The sequence below is a fragment of the Maylandia zebra genome, linkage group LG13, assembly GCF_041146795.1.
Source record: "Maylandia zebra isolate NMK-2024a linkage group LG13, Mzebra_GT3a, whole genome shotgun sequence".
In the NCBI taxonomy this organism is placed as follows: Eukaryota; Metazoa; Chordata; class Actinopteri; order Cichliformes; family Cichlidae; genus Maylandia; species Maylandia zebra.
Window position 1 is genome coordinate 15,364,208 of NC_135179.1, and position 25,879 is coordinate 15,390,086.

The following is a 25,879-nucleotide window of genomic DNA, read 5'->3' on the forward strand; positions in this document are numbered from 1 at the left end:
CAACTCGTACAGCCATCACTGAGCTACTGCAGGTTAAAGGTCAAATTGACTTTGATTTTGAAACCACGTTATTTTTGCATCCTTTTTCACAAGCAGACACTTTACCGTCTCGCAGGAGAAAAGAACAAGTGTAAATCAAAGTTACTGATGGCTATGGTCCAGATAGGTCTTGGGTTTCAGGGCACTGATACCGTTCAGTTTGACAGTGAGAGTGTTGCAGACACTGTGACTCTGACTGGGACACTTAAACAGAAAGGAGCTGCCATTAATAACACCTGTCCTTTTCCTTCTTTGGATGAATATGGAAAGTGAGTGGAAAATGTGACACCAAATGTCAGGAGGCCTCAAGTTCGCTGCTAGCCAGGTGATTTTTATCACCTGTGTGTCCCCATATTGTGGCCCCTGTGTCAGACTGTAGTTTACTGGTCTTTATGTGCTGTTTATGTAAACCTTGGAGGGGAGATAAGGAAGTGTTTTACAGATGAGGCTCACTGGCAACGCATTAAAGGGAAACCAGCACACAGCGGATTGTGAAATCAAAATAACCCGCTAACCCAAAATACAAAACACCCTTTCAGCCAAAGTCAAGTGACAGTCTGTGCACAGCCCAGTAGCGTCTAATCCACTGGAAAAGGGGAAGCAAAAGGCTGACCATATCTTATAATTTAAGTAAGGGGGACAATAGCATGCAAAAACATGGCTAGAGTCTATATTTAAGAGTGCCCAGCCTGCACACCTGTATTTGATGAAAGACATGGCACCTGCGTTCGCTGTCTCACATTGGCTCTGTTGCTACCCATATTGCTGGGGACTGAGCACAGAGTTTTTGTCAAGTTTTCAAAAGTAAAAAAAAAAAACACTGAAAACTGTCTCCTGACTCACACATAGTAATTAACTGCAGCTTTCAGCCCTGCAACATTCATCCATATAATATGACAAAAATCCCCAGATCCCTAAGGTGTGTAATATCAGACTGCCAAGTGCTGAAGTTCAAGTCCAGGCAGCCTCACGTTTTAATTCCCACTTTTTATCCTCAAGGCAGCAGAAAAAAAAGCAGGTGATCGCAAACGTCTGAACGCCATCCCAAACAAACCATGAATGGATCGGTCTGGAGGAGTTAAAAATAAGCCCATTAAAGGAAATGAATCAACTGATGAGAAGAGCTGAATCACAATGTGACTCGACCCTAGCAACAAGGGTGACAAGCAGCACTAAACCTGTCAACAGTCCACACAAATCAGTTTTACTTTGTGTTTCCTGTGGCACTTTATTTTGTAAAGCAGCATAGTTGAGTTTAATTTCACTGGAAGTCCTTACTTCTTGAATGTTACGCTTTATCCTTTAAAATCTAATGAGAAATATAATTTGCTCTAATATTCTTCTTATAATTACCTGACTTTATTTAGTTTTACTGTAAGTAACCTGTATTTCCAGCAGGTTTTTTCAAGTTCAAAAAAATTATTTTTAGGAACACTTAACTAATTTTGCATGTATAATTTTCTCAAAGCAGAAGAGCGAGTCAATATAATCATACGGATTTATTGTAAGTTTGAGAAATATCATGAAAACACCGGATTTAAGGCACAAAGAACATTTTGTGCCTTACATGTTATACTAACTACAGCTCCCAAGATGCGTTTCTGTAATACGTCATTACGTTCTATCCAATCACAGACTGCGAAGGTTTCGAGCCGCAAAATACGGAAAAAGTCTCGCGTCGGTCCTAGCTTTCTGATTCAGTCTGCGTTTAGTGAAAGTTGTTGGCTGCTCAGTGGTTATTGTAGCAGCATTTAACAACCCTTCATTTACTGTAAGTGCTGAAAGTAGTTTTGTTTTTTCAGCCGCGTCTGTTAAAATGTGATAAATGGATAAGTGCCTAGCTAACGATATCCACTTGGCTAACTTAAACTACCGTTCCAAACTATGAAGTTTACATGATTCAAAGCAAGTTTCAGCGATGGAGATCACACCTAAAGCAGCTAAATTACAGAGGGACTGTTGTTCACCATGTAGTTCAGTAGAGTCAAGCCCGTGTGACTACAAAGAGAAGGTAAGGTGTTAGAAGGGCTTAAGCACCATTTGTCTTACATAATATAACCTGGCATGATGGTTGACTTTATAGGAACTTTTGTAATTAACTATCAAAACTTGCCCATGCACTTTCCCTGTGAGTCATTTTCTTTCCTGTCACCCCCACAGCATCAACCGAAGCTGAGTGCCTCACTGAGGGAGAGGCTGAAGAGATCCAGGCGCTCCTTCATCTCTCCCCTCTCTGTGGCCAAACGCCTTTGTGTTGATGATGAGGAGAATGGCCAACAAGTTTCAGCAGATTCCCAGCAGCCCGTTAATAATCCTCCAGTGGTTTTAAGCAGTGTTGATGTAAACAGAAATGGGGAGAGAGAAGGGAGTAAAACGTTGTCTGGGCCTGCTCCCAAATCAACACAATATCCTTCAGGAGACTTTGCACAACGTCTCAGGAAGGAGGTGAAAGACAAAACAGAGACTCTACGTAGACTCAAGATGGTTAAAATGTACAGAAGCAAGGTATTGGCGACATTTAAATGGAACATAATGGGATATGTTTTTGGTTACTTAAACCAAAGCTGGCAATTTCTCACGACAGGTTCTCCCATCTTTCTCCCACAGAATGATTTGACTCATCTCCAAACATTGATTGATAAGTGGCGGCATTGTGCTCAAGCTGCGCTGTATGAACTGCAATCAGAAGTCCCTATTGATGGACGAAAAGCCAGCTTGTCTGAGCTGATTGACCTGTTCAATTTGGATGAGAGCATTCTGCACTTTGACCGCACAGAGGACGACTTCACTACCTAATAAAATGTTACAGGGGAACAATCACATTTCAGATGTCCTGTTTATTGTTTAATTTGTTGCTGCTACAGTTCAAGTTGTACACTTTATGTTCAATTTATCTGCTGAGAGAAGCTTAAATAAAACCGTAAAAATCTGTTGAAGAAGAAAGCTTTGCTCATTAGTGTTTCAGTTGATCAAGCGAAGGAAAGTTCTTCATGGTGAGACGCTCAACTTCTGCCCCAAGGAAAGCCAGGTTCTCTGCCTGAGCTCTGGCGAGTTCCTTCAACTTGCTCCTCTTAACGATTTCCTGGTAGCGCTCTTCTCGTGCAGCAGCCTCATTTTCTGCCATAGCTAAATACCAAACATGCTAGAAGATGAAGAAAACTCCCATTTGCATTGTGTTTAATTAGAGCTGAAATGGCTGTTTTCGTTACCTGCTGCTTTGCAGATGTGTCTCAACTCTGACACGGTGACCTGCATTTCAGGGAGCTGCTGTTCTAAATCGGCGCTCTTTTTAGCTTTTGCTGCTGCCCGCTTATTTAACTGTTCAATCTTTCTTAAGCGTTGCTGCACACTCTTCTTATGAGTCTGAAATTAAAAATAATTGCATTTGCATAATTGCATAAAATTGAAATAAAAATGCACATTTTATCTGAACAGTCAGCTGCACAAATTACACACATGTAGCTACTGTTTTATTACCATTTCCATCAAGGCAATACTTTTCTCCAAACTGGAAATCTGCTTGGATGTGTGACTTTCTTGATCTGACTTGCTGCGATGCTGAAAAGAAAAGAGTGTGCAGTGAAAGAACAGAAAATCAGCATCCAACAACAGTTGAAGTAAAACACCTTCATCATAAAACTTTGGATTTAGTTGGTTGGTTTCATGGGCTTGAACAATGGCAGGAAATGGCCACCAAAGATCTACCTGAAGTTTTTTTTTCCAACGGAAGCTGGCATTCAGGCCTGGAAACACATGCGATGCTCATTGACTTGTTAAAAATAAGATGACGGATGACTCATTTGATCTGTATTTTTTATTTCTCAACTGCAGCGCTCTAACTTGTGATATTACTCGTGTTCAATGCGAATTAGGTTGTAAACAAAGTAAAACGTATTTTAAAAAAAAAAGAACGGAAGGACAGGATAATCTTCCAACCAGTCTCCGCCTATTGAGTAAGAGTTTTAAGAGCTGAAAAAGGGAAAAAAACAGGGTGGGGAGCTGGCGTGAATAGGGTGTGTGTCTTCAATAAAAGATCATCCATCTGTGCTGGAGGATGGTAACAATTTGCTGCCCGCAAAACATGTGATGCTGCCAAATACCTGCCTTCATATCACCGCCTGAGGTTTGGCCAGAAATGCAAATGGGATTAATGTTTAACCTCAAACGCAGACATTTTGTTATTATTTTAAGCAGATGTTGAACGTTTTCATAAATTGGAATTATACAGCGTAATGCCTATTCACTGTCTCAGTTTAGTTTAGAATAAAACATTTAAAAAGAGGCAGTGTTAGCATATTTTAGAATCTACATTACTGTCATTTTCTGCTGCTCCTCTGAGAGTCGTAGCATCTTGATATTCTTCTCCTTGTCGTAGAGGTCTTCTATTTGCTTCCTCATCACCTTGTTCTCCCATTCCAGCTGGATCATGCCCTTACGCACGTCTTTGCACGCCACCATGGATGTTATTTTCTGCTCTGCAAGTGTCTGAGCATAGCGATAATAATCAGTAGCAGGCAACGACACCATAACCACCTGAATTTGACCAATTTGGTTTGAATCAAATCAAATTCTTTGTGATGAGAGTAGGAAAAGGCTGACCCTGATGACATTTCTCAGGTTGTCCACGACGCTCCTGTGGTAAAGCATGAAGTCGGTGTCTGCGTTGTCAGCAGTTGGGTCTGTGGTAGTCACCTCCACCTGTCCCTGTTTAAGTATTATCTGGACCATGGTGTCCATCAGGAGATCAGTCCTCCTCCGGTGCAGACTACAGCAGAAGGGGGGGGGAGCACTCACGGGTCATTCTTCCATTAAAAAATAGATTTAATGTACTTACACTAGTCATTAAGTTTAAGGCTTGTTTTACAACTGCTTGGAATCAGAGTGAAAAATCTGATTTATACCTTTCAAGCGCTTTAGAAAGATTTTTAATTTCCTCTTGAGCAGCTTTATCCTCATTTCTCTTCTTCTGCAGGAACGCCTGCATCTCAGCGAGAGTCAAAGCTTTTGTTTTTACCTGAAAAAGACGTGTCCAGCAGTGAGTGCATGACTGCAAGCACAGAATGGAAATAGTTGTTTTTTACATCTATTCATAAGTTGAGCCGGAGTAAGATATTGTGCACATTTATGCATATCTTAATGGAACAGCAACTCTCCTCCATATTTAACCTCTCCTCGTCGTCATACCTTTTGCTCGCTCTCTACTTTAGCTCTGCGAACGTGACAGAATTTCTCCCAGGCTACTGTGCTCAAGCCCTCTGGTATGTTCGCTGGAGCGTCCAGTTCGTCCATAGCTCTGAGCATTTGGCTGAATGCATCAGGGGCCTGAGAACCACACAGACGATGCTCTTTAAACGGGTCAGAATTGTTGCTGTTGTCCATCTGGGCCCTCATCTTCTGAGCCCTGTGGGGTGAAAATTTGCCCACAAAAAACGATAAACAGTTTACAACTCAAATTATGTAATTTTCTTCATGCGTAGCCATCAATCAGGAAACAAACCTGGGTCTGCGTTTGAACATCTTATAGAGGCAATCGACCATATGGCTCGGAAGGTCTGAAAATGCCCTCCTGAAGTCTTTATCCAGCGACTTCAGAGACACAGACGTTAGGTTACTATATTGTGTTATGTTTGCCATCTCTCTCAGCCATGATTTTAGTACGGTATTTAATCAGCTGGCTTACTTTGTCTTCAAGGACAACATTGTCATACGTCTCCTGTAACAACTCTACTTCATCTTCCAGCTTCTTCAACCTCTCCTCAGTTTCATCCTGTCAGAGGAACCAATTTTAGAGGAGACGAGCATGTATGGAAATTAGCGATAAGCAGTCTTGAAGCCTACAAAATGAGTGTGCCACACAGGTTAGCTCTTAAAAAAACATGCCTGAACGAAGAGAAGGTTTTGTTCTACAGTTTTGGATGATGTTGCTGCCATTTCTCACAAAGAACAGAGTGTGAAGCTGGCACTCATAAATTCCTACAGCATTACTGTGCACCAGTTTTCTGACCTTGTATGCCAACATTTTTTCAAGTTGGAGCTTGAGCTCCTGCTCTTGGCTTCTCATCTCTTCTTCTCTGAGGACTGACTCAACGAGATATGTGATCTTGAGCTCTTCCTGTAAGATACACCGAAACCAATTTTAAGCAGGATGTTATAAAAGACATTGCAAGGGGCAAATGAGAAGAGACGGCTTACCTGGTATATAGCTACTGTGCAGTTCACTTTCTTCTCTAACAGCTTTGCCAGATTTTCATCAAACCTTTCGGTCGCTTCCTTGGTGGACTGGTGAAGCTTTTTTATTTCAATTTCCAGTAGCTGCAACAACACAGGCCACAGACTGTTACCATTCACATCAGGAGTGAATTATAATTCAGATCAGTGCAAAAAGAGCATCTTATGTAATACCTTTTTGTACTTCTCCTTCTCCTCGCTGAGCTCCTTGGCTTTCTTTTCATACTCTTTGAAAACTTTTTTCTCCTCCTCACTCCACTGAATGTCAGGTTTGGTCAAAACAAACTCAGGCAGAGGTATTTCCTGTGGAGTAAATTCAATAGAAACTATGTGCCCTTCTTGCTCATTTGTCTAATTTAACTGACGCTGCTTAGAAAAGAATTCAAGTTTTAAAAAAAAGAAAGAAATCCTGCGACATCATTAACACACACACACACACACGTGGTTCATCTGGCTAGACTGTATGTAATATGAAACAAAGACATGAGATGTGGACCAGCTTTCTAATATGTTATATTATCTAATTACAGAATACATTATTATCTATAACTACCAGTAATTAAAAAACAGTATAGTTTTAAATAGCTAAGTACATCATGTTGTATTTATTTATATTATCTTCTCACTTAAAAGACTGTTTTGGTTTGGTTTTCTGTTTTTTTAAATTGAATTACATTCTACAACAGCATTCAAATGTCTTATTCAACCATATACCCCCGAAACCCCGTCTTCCCACTTGAGAGCAGATCATCTAACAATTAAAAAGTCAGTGTTTCAATTCCTGGCTACTCTAGTCCGCATGTCAAAGCGGCAATAGTCAAGGTGCTGAAGCATGATTTTCAAAGGCACAGAATAAAGTGCTACATGAATGTGTGTGTGTTTATAACTATACTGTTTTTTTTTTTCTCCTCTTAAGCCCGGTTGAATCGGGCTTAAGAGGAGAAGGGCACTTCATAGGTACCAGTTCATTTAACATAAAACTCTATTTTATATTTAATTGTATTCTGCATTTGGAGACAATCTCAAAATTAACAGATTGATCAAAGAAGTGAGTAGATAATATTTCATACTGTGTTCTGCTGTCTACTGGTCTACTTCAGCATTAATGTCTTAAAAAAATGTTTTGATGGTCACCATTTTCAAGATGTCCTCTTTTTTCACTTCAAGTACTCCATCCATCATGTCATCAAGAGCCCTTTCTCTAGAATCATCAGCCTGCAATTGAACAATAGAACAACAAAACCCATTAACATGGCAGAACTGAGCTATCCTCACCATCGAAGCAATCATCCTTTATGGAAGTATTTTAACATGTAAAAACCGAAAAACAAAAACATATTTTTTTTGTTTTGTGGCAGCATACTTGGGCAGCCAAACGACGTTCCTCCTCCAGCTTTCTCCTCTCCTCCTCTTCTTTCTGCTCCGCTGTGAGGTACCGTTCAGCTCTTATCTGGAGTTGGACAAAGTTGACATCTCATAAGACAAAAACCACACACCATTTCACACTTTGGTAAAAGAACAAACAAACAAACGAGCAGTTCAACTTGTACAGATGCTTTGTCCCCTGAACTTTCTCTGAACCCTCTGTGAACTGATTAGATGTTTCAAGAGGACAGTAACCTCAGAGACTTCCACTGCGAGCAGCCTCTCTGGCCACTCGCTGTTGGTCAGGCTGGGCTCCCACAGCTCCTCGTGCATGTCCAGCTGCAGCATGATTTCTCTGATGTGCTTGTTCCTGTCTCTCACACGTTTGAGCTCCTTCATCTTCTGCTTGTGTAATGCCTCAAAGTCAGCGTTGAAAGCCGTCTTGACGCGATAAATCACATCCTGCAATGTGCAGATTAGTGAAATTGGGCAAAGAAAACCTGCTATTAATGATCAGCATGACAATATGATGAAGTTGCTCTTTATTTCCATAATTATTATTTTTAAGAAAGTGTTTTAATTACAGTTCTGGATATTCCCTGAATATAAAGACATAATTATTGCACCTTTTTGAAACAGGTTCCCACCTGTAACAAAACAATCTGGTTGATCCTCTGCTCTATGGTTTTCAGGCTGAACTGATCGTAGACATAAGGATTTGAATATCCTAACTGAGCCGAGATACTCCCCGTCACAGTGGCAGTCTCAGCGTCCTGGACTTTCTTCTCCTCCTCTTCTTCTTGTGCACTGAGATCTTTCTTTAGGTTGCCTAGCTGAGGGTTAAAGGTGGACACAAGGGCTGAGATAAACAGTGAGGACTGAATCTGTGGCCATGTGATTATAAACTTCATCCACAGGACATTGCACTAAGATAAAACTATCGAAACAACTCACTTTTAGCCACACAGCTATAAATCTAAAAAAGTTTCAACACTGGTGGACTGGCATGTGTTCAAGCATTTCAAAATGCTACTGCAGTGAAAGGTCAGATGAAGGACTGAGATTCATGGCATCCAATCATTTTGTAGCTGTAAACTTGTTTTGACTTGAACGCTTCAGCCATAAAATGTATTTCCAGAGAGGAAAACCCAAAACACAGAGGAGGCTGCGTTGTCGCAGCTTCCACTCAGCGCTGCATTACTGCATTTCTGTGTCACATTTCAAAACAGCAACACGATTTAACTGGTTCAAATTCATCACATGTGCCTTTCTTTGCAGTGCTACTCAGAATCTAAACTGTTTGAGCTTCTGGATCTGTTTTTCTTACGCTGCAGGCAGCTTTTTCTAACTTCCTCATATTTTGAACCCTGCAAAGGTCCTCAAGTTCTTTTGCTGTTTGCTCTTTCAGAGGGTAGTTCAGCACTTCAAGGTCAGAGTGAAAGGCCTGCGGCAGACAAGAGAAAAAGAAACTGCGATGATTAAAAAATGTTAAAAGTCATCAGTGTGATGTTTCGCTGTTTTTTTCTGACCCTTCTCACCTTTATGGTTCTGCCGATGACCTTCATGGTATCCCAGCATTCTCTCTTTAGGACATCACGGAGGTAACATTTTTCTACAATGTCCCATTCAATTTCCGTCCTCACCTACAACAGGGAAACAAATTCACAATCACCCGAATTCAGAATTAAAGTGTCATCCCATTTATGTATGTGTGTGTGTGTGTGTGTGTGTGTGTGTGTGTGTGTGTGTGTGTGTGTGTGTGTGTGTGTGTGTGTGTGTGTGTGTAGCAGTACCCTTGTGACCTCCTGCTCCACCATGGCCTCGAGTCTCCTCTCCTCCTCAACATCCAGGTTAAAGTGTTCAGGCTGGTTCTCACTGTCACGTATCATCTCCTGGATCTAACATCACAGGAAATACAGTGCAGGGATCCCACTCTTTGTGGAACTGTTATCATTTTTTCAAATATCATGTTATGCTTTATCTGCTGTATAGTATTTACCATAAAGTTTTTAGCTTTTAGATATGGAGTATTTTGGCTACATGAAATCTGTTTTTAGATCACTCTAATTACGTGTATGTAGGTTTTGTTCAGGTATTAAGTATAGTTGTAAGTACGGAGAATTCTCAGTGGATTGAAAAACGTTTATTGACACAGTAATTGTGTTAAATTCTTTCAGGTTTTATGCATGGGCATTATAATTTTCTCCTAATCTTTTTAATACCAGCATTTGTAATAAACTTCACTTACACTGTCGCGTAACTCTTTGATGGTTTCCATCAGGTTCTTCTTCATCTCAGAGTATTTCTCTTGATCTTCTTTTAGAAGCTGTTGACAACATGTAGACTGTCAGATTCACAAGAATCGAGAATCTCTCGTAAAAATTCAAATTAGAAATAGTAATTACTGACAAGAAAAGAAAACACTTCAGCCTGTAGCACAGAGTCAGTGCCAGGATCCCGATTGTGGACAAAGTAATTATAGAAGTTGATTTTAATCCTGACGCTTATATTTATTACAAGTGGGTGCATGCGCGTACCCACAAGCATGTGTAAATGAAAAAAACAATACTCAATCTATCATTAATATTCTTGCTGTGGATTGTGAAGACCAATATGTTCATCCTCTTAAACACAGAGATCCAAAGTGTAATCAAAGAAACAAATAAATCCTCTTATGGATGAGAGGGTGAGCTACACTGACTTATAACAACAGTGAGAAAACAGCACTGCCCTGTATATTCATCAACCCAATAGAAACTGCCTCTACATTGAAAGAGAATATAAAACAGACAGGCCACCTATTTTTTAACAGTTCTCAGGACAAATTTTATTTTGTCCCCGCTGAGACTCGTCTAATATTTTGAAACAAAGAAGCCGTGAAGGTTCAGTATGACCAAAATCCCAGAATCAAACTGAGTAAAACCTCATGATCGTATCAGAAAAATTCAGAGAAGTTTCTTCATCCTCTGCTGAACAACCTCTGAACTGTGATGTGCTCCCTCAGATTTATCAGGTCATGGTTCATGTGAAATGGGTTGTTGTGATTGGTCAGAATTTGCCTTTGATAACTTCATAAATATCACCTTTTACTTATATATAAAGGAAAACACATTTAGTTTTTATTTATTTAAATATTTCCTTTGTATTAATTGAAAATAAATACTAAGACACTTACTCATCTTATCACGGTGGGCCCGTTAGTGGAGTGGGTGGGTTCAGGCCCCTTAGGCCCACCCACAACGCCGTGGTAGATGTAGCATAAATCAGACTAGAAAGTGCCTCTTTCCGATGTGTGATAAGATAATCAGTGAGGTTTGCTAAACCTAAAATTTAAAAACCTGCCACACCTTCAACATCAATTTATTGTTAACAAAATTCTTTGTCAGGTGACAAAGTACCTAACATGCTCTTACACATGTTTATGTTCTTTACTGCGCTATACCTATAGCTAATTGGTTTTCTTACTCCATAAAAAAAATAAATCAAGCTGTTGCACAGAGTGACTGCATGCCAAAAACCACACAGCTGTTTTTCCAGCTAGATACCACACACTGGTGCAAAGGGGACTTTTGTAACCTTCCAATCTGCAAGCGCGTAGAAAACCCCCCCCAGCAGAATAAGTATCTAAAAATAGTAGACAACATCCAGATGTCATTCCACCACCACAAATATCACAGCATATTAGTCACTGACCCCCTCTCGCCTGCTTTCCAGCCAGGTGGGCTGTGAAGGTGGAGCACGTAGGAGGTTGTTATCGTCCCTATCTCGCTCTGTCACATTGACAGATGGTCCACCACTGACCTATGACACATAAAAATAACTCAAAGATTTAGATAAGTAAACAGTAAATGGCACACAAGCAATAAATAGCAGTTTATATCTATTACAACTGATAAGATATACTTTATTTAGCATAAGAGCTGGAAAATTCCCATGTTACAACAGCCAAAACTTTAACTACAGCCTCTAACAAACCAGCTTAAAAAGCTGAATAGTTTAGTAATAAAGTACAATATGGCCAAAAAAAGATTTAAAAAAAATTAAAGACATATATGACAATTAACAAAAGAAATGAGCTAAAAACAAAAAACCTACATGAAAAATCCAGTAACAAACATATTTTAAAAACAAAATATAAGAAAATTAAAACAGTGTATTAAATGGAGTAACGAAAAAACATCAGGCCCTTTCTTAAGAAGAAAAAGTTAGGTTTAATTGGTGCTTAAAATAAGTTTGTCACGTGCATAACAAAACATTATAACTTAAATCTGTTTATGTTAAAGCTCTGTCGGGGAGGCGTTCCTTCAGATTTGGAGGCTGTAGTTTGGGAACTGAGTTGTGAGGCATTGAAAAACATTTACTTTTTTCCTACCACATTAAAATCATTAACAGCTGAAGTTAAGAAACAGCACTGAGCTACTAGAGGCCATGGAAGCAGGGAAGTCTGCACAAAGGAAACTTTTACAGCACTAGACTGCAGTTAGTTAATAGCTTTAGCCCATTGTCCTGAGCAAATAGAGCATGTTTTTACAGTAAAACAGAACGCAATGGATCAATTTAACCTTACTTACCTCTAGAGTTTCCGTGCCAACCGGAGACACTTGACCCCACACAGGAAAGTTAATCAGGATGGGATTTTCAGTATCAAAGATATTCTTCAAGAAATAAGCCGTAGACTTGCTGTACTGAGTAGCTTCATTCATCGTACTGACATCCCCACCTTTAACTCTGTGTGAACCCAAGCAGAAATACACAAAAATATGCAAAGGTATTTATCAGCTGTCATTTTAAGAGAAGACCGCAGTCAACGGTGAATTGATCATAATGAAGGCACAAGTAACAGCGCACACAAATCCATTTAAGAGTTTCTAGACAAAAGAATCTCTGAGAACAGACTACACAGCTTGGTTGCACAGATAATATTTGATCTTTTCATGGAATTTGTTGCTATTAATAAAAATATATGTTATCATCAAGCATGTCCTTTAACCCCCTCAGGTTTAACGGTGCAATGAATCTTTGTAGAGCCTAAGCATGTAACTTTAACCCTAGGCGATCGGACTGTGCAATTAAACTGTTCTATACAGTTTTGTCAATCAGGGAACAAAAATAATAATAATTTTACTTGAAGCACAAAAGAAAAAAGTATTTTAAAAAAATCTGTTCTTTTCCTTCTCTAAAATACAGAGTTAGAATAGGGTTATCACCTCAGAGGTCTGTTTATGGCCCAGGCTGTATATTTATATGGATCATAATGAAAAGGTTTTCATTGTTTCTCAAAGAAAGTATCCTACTGAAAATATGATGGATTGTTATGTGGCATCATCTGTTTCTGGGATCATCTGTGATCCCAGAAACATGCATGCACACCCGTTTTTAACATTACTGGCTTTGATTTTATTGTAAATTTCCAACTTCTAAATCAGTGATGAGAAGATGGAAATTTATGAGTAGGTCTGCGAACCACGGCTAACAGACTTACAGTAGTGACATTTTTCCGCTACAACACCCTGAGGCAGATTCCAAAGTGACAATGAAAACAGCTCAACGTCAGAAAACATTTAAAACACAACAGAATCGAGAGGAAAGATGTTTTCTTAGCTTTTGCTTTAAACAAAAGCATTGATATATGTTTGCCAATAAAATGATACTGCCATGTTTTAATAAAGTCAATCCTTAATTCAGTCAGTCTTTTTTAGCAGTACTGAAACAAAGATAAAAGTCACACAAGGATTGCCTAAAATATGTAATTTTGTTTGTAAATTTTGTGTTTTTGACAAAAAACAATTGAAACTATAATTAATAACATGGGAACATTTTAGAGTATCTGTCACAGATAAATTAAACATTATATATATAGCTTGGTCAATTGGGGTTACATTTACAGATTATTCGCAATATTATTATTATATAAATAATATAGGCAGTGGGTTATACACACCATGATCTCGCAAATGGTGCATGCAAAACAAAATATTTCTGAAGCACTAAAACCTTTAAGATAAAAACGACTTGAAAACAGAAGCATGCAGGAACAATTGCTGTAGTCAGATGTGGAATGTGAGTGGGATGTTATTCTGAGGAAAGATTGTGCTGTGAATTTTATTAGATCTTTGTCTTCCTGCTGATATTCCCCTGGACACTAAGTTATATTTACTTACTTTTGTCCTTCATTGCCAGTTATAATAGAGAAAAAGCCCTGCCTTACGTAACCCTCATCAGCCTATTGGTGACTGTGAGCAACGGTTCCCTCTGCTGTTCACATCTGTGCATTATGTAAGCGTGACGTGCAACTTGTTTTACCTGATGTTAGTGCACACAAGAGAGCCATCTTTGAGGCCTACAGTGAGGAGTGTGCAACCGTCTGTGGAAAAGGACACGTTCCGGACTCCACCGAGACGGCACGAGTGACACTGCAGTTCAATGTACCGCTCCTAGAGGTGTGGCAGCGCCACAGGGAATGAAAAGCAGGATTCAAAAACATTCACAGTAAAAATGAAAAACAGGAAATTAAATGAGATCTAACCATGGACGCAGTTTGTCTAATCCGTAGTAAGCCATCTCGGGCCACAGAAGCCAACCATAAGCGGTGAGGGGAGAGAGCAAGAGAGGCAGGGCCCAGTGGATGACCCCTTACTTCCTGCACTGGTTTCAGCTCGACTCTCTGTTGATCAGAGAGATCCCCTTTGTCCTGAGAGAACAGATCAGAGAGTAGAATAATAAGATTCAAAATGCACACCTGAGACCATTACGTATGTAAAACTACAAAAACAAATCAGAGTGATGCTATGCTGTGACTTAGTTATACAGATGATTTGAGAAGAAAAAAGCCAAAAAAGACAGCAGCAAACCTCAGGAAGTACAAATCGCTGAAGTGTTTTACTCCTGTGGCAGTAAGCAAAGATCTCACTTAATCCCAGAACACAGCTTGTAAGTGGACGAGGCACGGTGAATGTGAACACTTTGAGGACGTGAGAAGACAGGCAACCATGTCGGTCTATACTATCTGGACCTGCAGAACAGCAGACACGTTGTAATATGCAATGAAAAACAGATAAATTGAGAATTACAAACTGCCAAGCCTGTTTTTTTTCTGGCGCTTTAATCTCAAAGATGGCCCCTTAAAGCAAACTAGCATCTCAGCGTTAGTATTAGAACTCTCAATTTGGTGTTTGCTTCTTCTTTGTGTCTTTGTGTGTGTTGTCCAACATAGTTTTCCAGTCTGCTGTATAAATAAAGGGTGTGATTTTGTAAACTGTTCACTCGCTGTATTCATTTTAACTGTGTCAGTAACAACATGTCTAAACATTTCTGTGTGATACATCACGTTAAGTACTATTAATCCATTATGGGAACGTGGTCTAGTGTCGGTTCCTTGTTTTGAACACTGCCAAGATATTTCCTTGGATAAATAAAACATAATGGATAAATAATGCATTTTTTCAGGCTTAAAACAATAAGAACAGAAGACAAGAAGAAGCCTATCATTCATCGTTTATTAAACCTGTGTAAAGTACTGTTTAAAATCTCAGGCTGTCTCCCAGTTCTTTATATTTTGCTCCTACAATGGGAGATAGGTGCAGTGAAACGTGCAAACATAAATGGAAATATAGTACATGAGACAAGAACAGTTTCCACAGTTCTATCAAATCTTTAAAGTCAATATTTGGTATGCCCAGCTTCATTCTTCAATATAGCATGAACTCTTTTAGGCAGCCTTCTTGTCATTTCATTAAGTAATCTTCAGGAGTAATTTTCCAGGTTTTTTGAAGGAAATTTAAAGCTCTTCTCTGGATGATGGCTGCTTTTTTTTGTTTTTGTTAAGAAGATTCCACGTGGTTTCCATAATGTTTAGGTGTGGGTTCTGGGGAGGATGATCTATGGCTCATAGTGTCCCAGTGTGTGTTTTTTTAGTCCTCCCACTTCTTTTGTCTTCATTTTTCAAGTTTCCTCAATTTTTTTTAAGGACACACTGTACACCATGTCAAGATATCCAAAGTTTTTAGCTAAAAGGAATCACCTTTGGGAATCATCTTGTTGAAGAAAAAATAAAATTGTATGCCTTTCAAAATGCATTTTTTGGGACTTTTTAAAATCTGACTAAAGAAATGGAAGCAAAATTCATGCCTTTGCAACGAGCTGCTAATAACAAAGTCCTAAAGATACAATTTAAAACTGATTCTTTCAGAATCAGAAAGACTTTATTTATCCCCAAGGGGCAATTAAGATACAACAGAGCAGCATGACGTTGAAGATAAGGGCAGGGCATAAACAAGCAATAAGAGTGAGAAGTTCCAAAGTTTTTTGTTATATGTCAACACTCAAAAGACCTTCAGAAAGCCAGGAGAACTACTGCTAAAGACCACTTTAAGAAAAGACAAGAAAGCCTTGCTCCCTGGAAACAAATCATAAAGAATGGATAGGTGACTCAAGACTTTTCACAGTACTGTAAGTGGAATATAAAGGAAACCACGGGAACCAGGACATGATCCTTAAGTTTCGCTTGTACTTTATTTCCATTAATCACCTTCCAAACCTCTCCTCGCCCACAGGAGATGATTCAACTTTTGGTTTCAAAATGAATTTTTGCTTTTTGCAGATTCTCAAACCTCACTCCTCTCATGTATGCAGTGCCCCTCCTTGGCTAAATGTTTACATTTTTTTTAACTGCCTTAGTTTACTACCCCATGATTTAATGATTCATTTATTAGACTTGAGATTCTCACATTGCCTCTGAGACACTGCCAAAAAATCCTACTATTTTTCAAGAGGGATTCACGCTCTTAAAAAGGTACCACAGTAATTTATGTTCTACAGATTCTTTTTTTTTTAAAGAACAACTCTGTCCTATCATAAAACTGTTTTAAAATGATTTAAACATCTAGAGACTAAGTAGAGAATTCATCAACACTTTTAGTTTTGTACCTCCAAGGTTCTGGGTAGGCAGAGAGAGCAATGTAAGCAGGCTACTGTCCTTTTTTCTGTCCTCTTCACCAGCACACAGTGCAAGAATTTTCACCTCGTTCATGTCCCTGTTGCACTGAGTGGAAAGAGACAAAATGCATCCAGAAAGAACTGGAAAATAAACCCACACATTGCATTGGTTACAGTAGTAGGACCACACATTTCTGCAACGCTACAGTGTGTGACAGTTCTTATCTAGTTACACTGATGTGTGCTGTAATTTAATGTTGATTTATAATATTTTGAAAGGAGTAAGAATAAAAGCATTTACCTGTGTACCCTATGACTGAAAACATCTTGGACGGCCTAGCTTCTAAGACATAGATATGTGAATCTGAGCCACCGGTGAAAAGATAGTGCCCGTCATGATCAAAACTGTAAAAGTAAACACATTTTTATTTGCTTTTCTGAGCAGAAGGGGAGAAGAAGTCACCCTCTAATTCATGCTTCCATGTCACAAATATAATAATATATAATAATATAATATAATATAATTTTGTGTGCAGTTTTTAACTGAAATGCCCGTGAAAGCATCACAAAAATGGAAGATACTTACACTAAATGATCAACAGCACTGTGGTAAAGGAGAACCTCGTGCACCAGGCGAGGCCTCTGCTCCTGGTTTAGGTCAATAAAGAGCACTTTTCCTGTAGTTGTTCCTACAGCTGCATAGTGTGCAACAGGACAGCAGGCCAGACATGTCACCTAAAGACAAAGAGACTTGTGTTTTTTCTTAAAAATGTCAATTTTACACATTTTATATTAAAGTGCTCTGTCCTGTAAGTTCTCCTGGTGGCAATCTGACCTCCACTTGGAGTGAGAGAGAACTGATGCAGATGCCATCTGAGGACCACAGTTGCAATTCTCCAGACTCCTTCAAGGACTGCAACCAATGTAAACACAAACATCACTGCTCATTAAGAGACACAGGCCCAAATTACAAGACGCTGCAGTTCTTGAGCAACACAGATGCTTTACCACACAAATGTTCTTGTCATTGTGCAAGAGAGTTGCTGTCACAAAGTTGCCACTGAGAACATCGAAGATCTTCACAATCCTATCTGACTGGGCTGGGTTCAACACATATATCTGCCCCTGAAAAGCAGGAGGTGTCAGAGTTTGTTCTTTTCTGTCATGTAACATATTATTATTTGGATATTTTAGGCTATATCATGTTATGCTCCTGCGCACTTAAGTACTTACGGTATTAGAGGAAAAAAGTAATGTTTTATAGTCAGGAGAGTACATCACAGTTGTGACAGGTCTTTCTAACTTCCACGTTTGTGCAATGTTTATCTGACTCCCTTTGATTTGCAGGTGTACCACGCTCTCCTGCAACACAGAACAATATTAAATTGCCTGATGTTTGATGTGCTTGTATACATTAATACAGTAACCATTGAGTGGGCTTGTACCTTTCCTACAGCAATCAAACCATTGTTGTTAGGAGTTAAACGCTGAAAGCTGTTTCTTCTGAGTTCAGGGATAGATTCAGCACCTGAACAAAAATGAAGAACAAATAATATGTCCAATGTGTTTTCTAGTCTCTGAATTGGGTAAAAAATATGTTCCACATCCAAGTGTGGGTTTGTTTACTTGTAGGATTGAAAAGGACAGAGACAGAGTGGCTCTCTGGGTCAACAAGAAGCAGGAATCCTTCAGCACAGCCCACATAGAGCTTTGAAGTGGCTGTCCAGCAGATGGCAGAAGGAGTCAGCCTGGCTCTGGTGCTCTGGTGGAGTTTGGCCTGTGCAAACACATGTAGAGCTGGGTCATGGAAAACATAATTGTTTTATGGATAAATTAAAGATCTAAAAACTGCAGTTATATCACACAAACTAGAAAGTTACCATAATGTTGCTGACATTTTGAGAGGATGGTGCCTGGCTCTCACTAAAGGTCCCACCAGGTGCTGGAAGCTTAATTGTACTGCAATATGACAAATATGATATGCACATATATGTTATTATTTGACTCTTTACTTTCCCCACTTTCTTTCAACCTTCCATGCATTTGCAGCAAGGCTGAAAGAAACTTAAACACATGCATTTGCTGTATTGCGTTTACCTCGGTTGCAGGACATGAAGGCTGTCACTCTTTGCAATATTCCAGACAGTGAGTGAAGCAGTGCCCAAGGAACAAAGCTGAAGCCAATTCATGGGGTTGAATGCCAAGGAAACGACATCCTGTCCAGCTTGTGGTTGAGAACAAAGTGGCTCAGCATTTTCCCAGTTCCTGCATCAGAAGGTTATGATTACTATTACACTGCCGCTCAGCCCGAGTAACTGAAAACACATGGTACACAGTATAGGGCAGTGTTCTGCTTTGAGTGGCTTACCACACAGTAATGATGTGGTCAGGAAGAGAGGAGCAGGAGCCCAAATATGGACCACCGTGGCTTAATGCCAGAGATGTGTAGTCCAGTTGTGCTCCTCCTAAAGAAAGAGATGAATGAGCAAAAGTCCACATCTTTGGCAGGATTACAGTAAAAAATGTGGCAGTTTAACAAATTAAAGTACGTCTGCCTTACCCTTAAGTTCATTCTTCAACTGAAGCTCAGGGAAACTGTACACATATATCGACGGGGATAGCTTTTCCTCGGAAAAAGCAAAAATCCCACTGTTTCCGTTGGCTGTCAATGCACCAATGCCTCTGCCAGGACTCGGAAACGCGTTTTGCGTCATTGTCTCCAAATTCAGGAAACATATATGATTCCCACATGTGTAGCATACTGTTTTATTTTCAACAAACTCGGTATTTTTGTTTCCGAAACCTTGTATCCACCTGTAACAATCCAATATCAGTTAATTGTTAACAAATAACCAGTGTCGTAATTGCAGCGACAACATACCTGAGTTCTAAACTTCCAAACTCGTTCATTTTACGATTAAAAAGAAGAAAAAAAGCCAAACTACGCAATGTTTATAAGTACTTTCAACCGGGAGAGCGTTGTGTAACCATAGTAACCCGCCTTTCACACTATTGGCTGAGGCGCTGTTTGACACGCCCACCACGGAAATAGTGTATAAAATTAATAATCAGCCATACTGCTTGCTCTCTGACTTTCTTTCTCGGTCAGGTGTAGTCGGTCACCGTTTCGGCTCTTCGTCTACCACTTCAAGTGCCAACATGTCCACTGAAAAATGTTTCGCTAATGGTAAGACCTACGCTGTTACTCGGCTAAAACTGGAGGCTTTCTATTGATGAATTTTCCTCTGCCCTGAACTGATTACAGGGGAGAATTTAGGAAGTAACGAGATACAACACTAAAGCTAAACGCAGATACACTGTAGTTGCAAATCAAATAGCCCATTTAATGGACTCATTTTTAGTATGTGTCATCAAACGCAGTAGCGGTTTTTGATATGGGCGACACGCGCGGTTGCCCGGGGCGGCATCGTGGCGGGGGGCGGCATCACGGGCATCGGTAAAAAAAATTTATAAAAATAAAAATTGCTCGTACTCATGCTGCCCCGACGTCATGCCAGTGCATACTGGAAATGGCATAGGCACCGATCGGTTTTCTATTGCCCATTTGCTTGGAATAAGGGCGCCCTCCGTTTGCGAGGTGCTCCTGCTGCTTCCGGCACAGGGAGGAGAGGGCGGGGCGGCGGGGGAGTCACTGGCTGGCTGGAGCAGCATCTAATAACCAACTCGCAAAATAAAAACAAAACACCAGACATTATGATACAGACTTATAATTTGCACCAATGTTTTTTTCGAAATTCTATACGCGAAAAGTGAGCGCGAGAGCCCTCGGTGCGCCTGCTTGCTGCTGAAGTCAAAGTAAAACTTTATTGTCATCTCCGCTACATACAGTCCAGTATATAGAGAGACGAGACGACGAGGCTCCACAGCAGTGCAAGTAAACAAACAATATATATAAGAAGAGTAAGAAAATAAATATGCACTTTAGGACCAGGGGTAAAGGGATCAATAACAATTTAAAATTTATATTTTACAGTTTGATGATTTAAAGTCTCACACACACAACCCGTCGAAAGGGGAGCGGCCCTGCTGCTTCCAAATAGAGCACATTTCATTCATAATGATGTAAATCCAAGTCCATTATGTATTCATGATTTGAATCCTGGGTTGTGTGAAATCCCAGAAATACACCCTAGACAAAGTGAATCTGTGAACTAAGGTGTAGGTCTGTTAGGTTATGTTGTGGTGCTCCTCGATATGGGGGATTTGTGTTCATACTGGAGTGCAAAATTAAAACCAATGGAAGATGGACAAGAAAAGTTCAAAGCCATCAGGTGCTCAGTTTAGAAAAAATAGAAAAGAAGAGGAGGAGAAACGAGCAAAAGATGCAGGTAAGCAGACGTGTCATTGGATAATGGCAGGTCATCCTGAAACAATCAGAATCAGAATACTTTATTAATCCCTAAGGAAATTATGTGGGTTACAGTTGCTCCAAGAAGAAATGGTAAAAATAGCAACAGTAACAGACTAAACTCCAAACAATACATTATGTTACAGGTTTTAATATTAATTAGACATTGTCAATTGTTGATTTGTCCTGTTCTCATTGTATGATGAATTATGATGGCTGTTTGGTAGCTGTTTGCATACTATGCATACTCTCTCTCTTCATATGTGTGTGTGTGTGTTTCTCTGGTGAAATTCAGTATGGGTCCGACAACAGTTTTATGTCAATGGACAATCCTTTGTGTGTGTGTGTGTGTGTGTGTGTGTGTGTGTGTGTGTGTGTGTGTGTGTGTGTGTGTGTGTGGGTGGGGTGGGGGCAGGAGGGGGGGGGCAGAGGGTGTGTTCGCCCAGGGCGCCAAACAGGCTAAGACCGCCACTGATCAAACGTGTTGTGAAATAAAGACTAAATTAAGAGCATACAGCTGCCAGTCTACAACTGCATCACATTTTCTGTCTCAGCTATGACGAAATGCTAAAACATAAATTTGCTGTGTCCTAGGTCTAACTCTAGTGACAAATAACTGTGCAGAAATAACAGAAAAATAGCCCAAACAAAAAAATGAAAGCAGTAATACTTGACAGTTTCTTCTCGGAGTGGTTAATGAAATCAAAAAATAACTTGATGAATGACCCTCAGAAGTCTTTCCACCTCAGTATTTTTTTATTCTAGTTTTTAAGCTTTTCTTGTTTCCCTCAGGTAGTGCCGCACCTGGTCCAGTGCCCAAAGGCCACATTAGACTGTACAGCATGAGGTTCTGCCCTTTTGCCCAGAGGACCAGATTAGTGTTGAATGCCAAAGGAATCACGTAAACATGCATTTTATTACAATTGATTTTACAAATCTCATCCCACTCACTGAACATAACGTAGGTACTTTTGTGTTTCAGATATGACACCGTCAACATCCACCTGAAAGACAAACCAGACTGGTTTCTTGAGAAGAATCCTCTTGGTCTTGTCCCAACGCTTGAGACACCTGCTGGTGAGGTGATATACGAGTCACCCATCACCTGTGAATACCTGGATGAAGTTTACCCTGAAAAGAAGCTGCTTCCCTCCTCTCCCTTTGCTAAGGCTCAGCAAAAGATGATGCTGGAGCACTTTTCCAAAGTATGTTGCATGAAAACTTTAATAAAAATGTTAAGGGTTTGGTTTTTGTTTTTCAACCATCACCAAATAATTGTAATGTCACTATTTTCTACAGGTGACACCATACTTCTACAAGATCCCAATGGGTAGAAGGAATGGAGAGGATGTCTCTGGACTGGAAGCTGAACTGAAAGAAAAATTAGCCAAATTAAGTAAGGTAGGTAATGTATTTGAATCCCGTAGTTTCTTTGTCCATTAACTCAAAATGTAATATTACAGCTTGTAAAGGCAAAAATGTTCAATCATAGGACCTTGCTAACAAGAAGACCAAGTTCTTTGGTGGTGATTCCATAACAATGATTGACTACATGATGTGGCCTTGGTTTGAGAGGCTGGAGACCTTTGAGTTGCAACAGTAAGTAGCAGTCTTTAAGTTTAAAGGGTGTTTAAAATGAATGTTTAACTCATACAATAATTTAAAGAAACTTGAGGTCATCTGAGTGGAACCTAACTATACAAAGGTTTAGACAAGAGAAAGAAGAGGGATTCCCACATTGATCAGTGCTATTTGTCATTGTTCCTTTTGTGAGACCAGAAGGGTATGCTGTGAAGCAAGTGGTATACTTTCAGGCTTTCTTTGTGTTTGTTGGCTTGTCAAAACTTGAGAACCCAGTGAGACACTACACGCCTCACAGTGTTGGATTAAAGACAGATTTTCTGCATTGCGCTCAATGCACAAAGGGGGACACATGACATAATTTCGCTCTTTCGCCACACAATGTGGATCAATCGAATGCGGCCTCCTTTTAGTCATAGACATTATCAGAGGAACTGCTGATAGGGACCCATAAAGAATCACTATAAAATCCATATAATGGCAAAAGGAGCTCCAAGTAAAGCAATGCTGCAGGGAAGAGCAGATCTTAAGAACTCCTAAGTTATATTTATTTTGCCTCTTTAAAATTGAAAGTGCAAAGTGAATTTTACAGATGTTGATGGTGTTAAGCATAATTTGCAAACATTGATCAAATAAGGTAAAAGAAGAGTGGGCTCCTTGACAGGGAAAACTCTAAATTTGTGCTTAGCACACTTTACTGATGCATTAATCTCACTTGATGATAGTTACGAGTTGACGAGTGTGGTTACATTGAATGCTGCCTTGTTCACATAGCATGTTTGCAACAGCATTTGAGTCACTGAGTTTGAGTCCAACAGCTTCAGCCTGTGTTTTTTAAGTAAGAGTGGTGTTGGTTAAAATTAAATCTTAGTTCATCTTTATTAATGGAACCTGCTCTTATTGTATTATTGTAGGGTCTTTACTTTACAATATAAAGCGCCTTGATGCAATTGCTGTTGTGATTTGGTGCTATTTAAATCAAACTGAATATTTATATTACTGAAACAGAACGTCTCATTTGCCTAACGTTTTCATTTATCTGTGTATTCATGTTCTGTCATTCAGTTTTCTTTAAATTACTTTCTTTGTCTTCTAGCTGTCTGGATGGTACACCTGAGCTGAAGAAGTGGACAGAGCGCATGCGGGAGGATCCAGCTGTTAAAGCCACCATGTACAGCACAGACACCTACAAGGCCTTCTACAAGACCTATGTTGATGGGAAACCTGACTATGACTATGGCCTGTAGAAAATTAGCAGTGAGACCACTGAACAAAACTCTCAGCCGTCCTTTTATATGTCCGATGAGTCAGGTCTGTATCAAAATACTGATGTGGCACATGTAAAGGGAAACATCTGAAGAACAAATGTGAATAACTTTTTCAATTAAATATCCATGAAATGATCATCCTTGTTTGTTTGGGTTTTTGTTTGTTTGGGTTTTTGTTTTGTTTTTTTTTTGGGGGGGGGTTGTGCTTTAAAAAAACAAACAATTTCATGCTTTTCTCTAGGCCACAGAGTGTGGTCATTTGATAAACTGGAGCTCCACCAAAACAATACAAGAAAAATATCAGATAAAGTGTAGAGATCAGTCCCATCTGAAATGTGTGACCACGCTTCAGTAATTACTCTATGAACAGTGTAGTTTTGGTGATTAAAATCTGCCACCACTAGGTGGAGCACTTAGGTAGTCAGCCTGGTGTTATGTAACTGACATGGGTGTTGCTCAGGCTTTTAACAGTGCTGATTCATGTTGGTCTGTATTATTTTTGTTTATATATATTTGCAAGGAAAAAAAGACATTGTTTGAACTTTTAATTTCTCAAGAAAAATGCAATGAAAACTATGTATAGTGAAAACTGTGCTTATTTATGACCAGGATTCCTGGATTGCAATGGAGCTGCAGGTGCTGCAGGTGCTGCGGGTCAACAAAGGAGGACAGAGTTAGTCAGTACATGTGTGCACAGGTGTGGCTGTTGTTGTTGAAGGTGCACACAAAGCTTTGCACTTAAAATCCAATGCGCTGTGTAGGAGTAACTATTCAAACATTACAGTTTGAATAACAGTCTATGAATTAATCATATTTCAAAAAGGGACGGCATTTAGTCGAAAACCACAAAAGGAACCAGCAGAAATGGTCCCTCTGGGCTGACACTTGGTCAGTAGTGGAGAGAGTAAAGGAAACAGACTCACATGAGATTTAAAATGGGAAACATCCGGTGAAACAAAAGGACAAAAGTCAGATTCAGATCCCGATGGTCAAAAACTTGCACCTGTATAATCAGCAAAGAGAGATTCCTGTTTTTGATGAAGATCCTCCGCAATTCTCCATTTATTAGAGCTTTTTTGCTCTGTGTCTGAAAGCTAAAGCAGTCTAACCAAAGGTTCCAGACAAAAATATACATTGGGTGAAATAATGATTTGATCCCCTGATAAATTTGTACGTTTGCTCATTTACAACAAAAAGAGCAGTCTCAAATTTTTATGGTAGTTTCATTTTATTGGTGAGAGACAGAATATCAACCAAAAATACAAAAACAAAAAAACAGACATTACATAAAAGTTATAAATTGATTTCCCTTTCACTGAGTGAAGATTACAGACAGATGTTTCTGCTGGGTCTTTCTTTGTGTGGTATTTTTCCAACTTATAAATTTCAACTTACAAATTCTGCAGGGAGTCAAATAACAATTTCCTCCACTGTGGTAAAAGATGTCAACCACCTGGAATCTTTGAAAAAGTATTTGGATAATGACACTTTTTTGTAGTCCTGCCTCTTTACATGACAGTAGATTTTAAATTCTAAAAAGTCAAGATGTGATTGAAACGGAAGACTTTCAGCTTTAATTAAAGGGGTTTAACAAACATGTTGCTTTAACTAAAGAAATTACAGCCATTTCTATCTACACACGTGTTTGGGGTGGGGGGGGTTTTTGGGGGGGGGGGGGTGTTAAGATTTGCTGAGAGGCAGTTTTGTGGCAGGTGAAACCTGTAACCTCTTCAATACATGACAAAATAAACAGATCAAAAGATCTTGAGTTGATTCCAAATAGCTGTCTGAGAAAGCAAAAGATGCTGACATGTTAACCTGCAAGAGATCCATCATTTGTCATCACAGCCTTTATTCACTGCGACTCAGTGAAAGCCAGGATTTAGAAATGGCTTCCAGTATTGGCTTCTGAGAATAAAGAGAGCAACATTTCTGTGAAAACATGTCTAACAGCAACAATATCAGAAGGAGACAAAGGGGGCGGTAATCTCGCAGTCATAACTAGTCTTACTTTCTTCTGGGTTATGTAAAAACAAGACAAAAACGGGGAGTGGAGTATCTGCAAAGTCACTGTGAATATGCGTTACACAAACGT

At 39.5% G+C, this 25,879-nt stretch overlaps 3 protein-coding genes across 6 annotated transcripts; 2 read left to right on the top strand and 1 right to left on the bottom strand.

Annotated features, from left to right (window-relative positions):
* Positions 1–1,657: 1,657 nt before the first annotated feature.
* On the top strand, positions 1,658–2,977 carry sfr1 (SWI5-dependent homologous recombination repair protein 1). Of its 2 annotated transcripts, XM_004551557.2 has the most exons (4): positions 1,663–1,810; positions 1,930–2,050; positions 2,200–2,544; positions 2,647–2,977. In XM_004551557.2, exons 2-4 carry the CDS (start codon positions 1,958–1,960, stop codon positions 2,833–2,835), a joined length of 627 nt encoding a protein of 208 aa, XP_004551614.1. In that variant the 5' UTR covers positions 1,663–1,810; positions 1,930–1,957; the 3' UTR covers positions 2,836–2,977. The 2 variants fall into 2 exon arrangements, with proteins under 2 accessions (XP_076747740.1, XP_004551614.1); XM_076891625.1 differs by having other exon boundaries at positions 1,658–2,050.
* cfap43 (cilia and flagella associated protein 43) lies at positions 2,857–19,602 on the bottom strand. 3 transcript variants are annotated; one of them, XM_076891622.1, is made up of 38 exons: positions 19,448–19,602; positions 19,127–19,380; positions 18,935–19,031; positions 18,664–18,831; positions 18,462–18,525; positions 18,193–18,343; positions 18,012–18,094; positions 17,800–17,928; positions 17,575–17,691; positions 17,402–17,479; positions 17,153–17,301; positions 16,868–16,971; positions 16,558–16,707; positions 14,484–14,644; positions 14,159–14,323; positions 13,936–14,066; positions 12,204–12,360; positions 11,326–11,433; positions 9,881–9,958; positions 9,426–9,530; positions 9,171–9,275; positions 8,960–9,076; positions 8,280–8,465; positions 7,888–8,094; positions 7,631–7,717; positions 7,402–7,482; positions 6,442–6,570; positions 6,232–6,351; positions 6,044–6,151; positions 5,720–5,806; positions 5,537–5,625; positions 5,224–5,440; positions 4,941–5,053; positions 4,639–4,804; positions 4,354–4,524; positions 3,517–3,597; positions 3,249–3,402; positions 2,857–3,165 (listed from the first exon to the last, which is right to left on the bottom strand). In XM_076891622.1, exons 1-38 carry the CDS (start codon positions 19,474–19,476, stop codon positions 2,993–2,995), a joined length of 4,869 nt encoding a protein of 1,622 aa, XP_076747737.1. In that variant the 5' UTR covers positions 19,477–19,602; the 3' UTR covers positions 2,857–2,992. The 3 variants fall into 3 exon arrangements, with proteins under 3 accessions (XP_076747737.1, XP_012774725.3, XP_012774726.3); XM_012919271.4 differs by having other exon boundaries at positions 18,447–18,525; XM_012919272.4 differs by having other exon boundaries at positions 3,014–3,181; positions 18,447–18,525.
* On the top strand, positions 19,594–23,920 carry LOC101486407 (glutathione S-transferase omega-1). Its single transcript, XM_004551554.3, has 6 exons — positions 19,594–19,753; positions 21,728–21,836; positions 21,918–22,140; positions 22,235–22,336; positions 22,428–22,534; positions 23,613–23,920. The coding sequence occupies exons 1-6, from the start codon at positions 19,726–19,728 to the stop codon at positions 23,761–23,763; spliced, it is 720 nt and encodes a 239-aa protein (XP_004551611.1). The 5' UTR covers positions 19,594–19,725; the 3' UTR covers positions 23,764–23,920.
* Positions 23,921–25,879: the final 1,959 nt, after the last annotated feature.

Coding starts and splice junctions, on each gene's coding strand:
- LOC101486407 (XM_004551554.3), top strand. CDS start 19,726: ATGTCCACTGAAAAATGTTTCGCTAATG. Junction 22,141..22,234: donor TGCTGGAGCACTTTTCCAAA/GTATGTTGCATG, acceptor TATTTTCTACAG/GTGACACCATACTTCTACAA. Junction 22,535..23,612: donor GAGACCTTTGAGTTGCAACA/GTAAGTAGCAGT, acceptor TTTGTCTTCTAG/CTGTCTGGATGGTACACCTG.
- cfap43 (XM_012919271.4), bottom strand. CDS start 19,476: ATGAACGAGTTTGGAAGTTTAGAACTCAG. Junction 18,095..18,192: donor TGTCCTTTTCAATCCTACAA/GTAAACAAACCC, acceptor ATTTTTGTTCAG/GTGCTGAATCTATCCCTGAA. Junction 14,067..14,158: donor TTAGACAAACTGCGTCCATG/GTTAGATCTCAT, acceptor CCACACCTCTAG/GAGCGGTACATTGAACTGCA.
- sfr1 (XM_076891625.1), top strand. CDS start 1,958: ATGGAGATCACACCTAAAGCAGCTAAATTACAGAGGGACTGTTGTTCA. Junction 2,051..2,199: donor CGTGTGACTACAAAGAGAAG/GTAAGGTGTTAG, acceptor TCACCCCCACAG/CATCAACCGAAGCTGAGTGC. Junction 2,545..2,646: donor TTAAAATGTACAGAAGCAAG/GTATTGGCGACA, acceptor TTTCTCCCACAG/AATGATTTGACTCATCTCCA.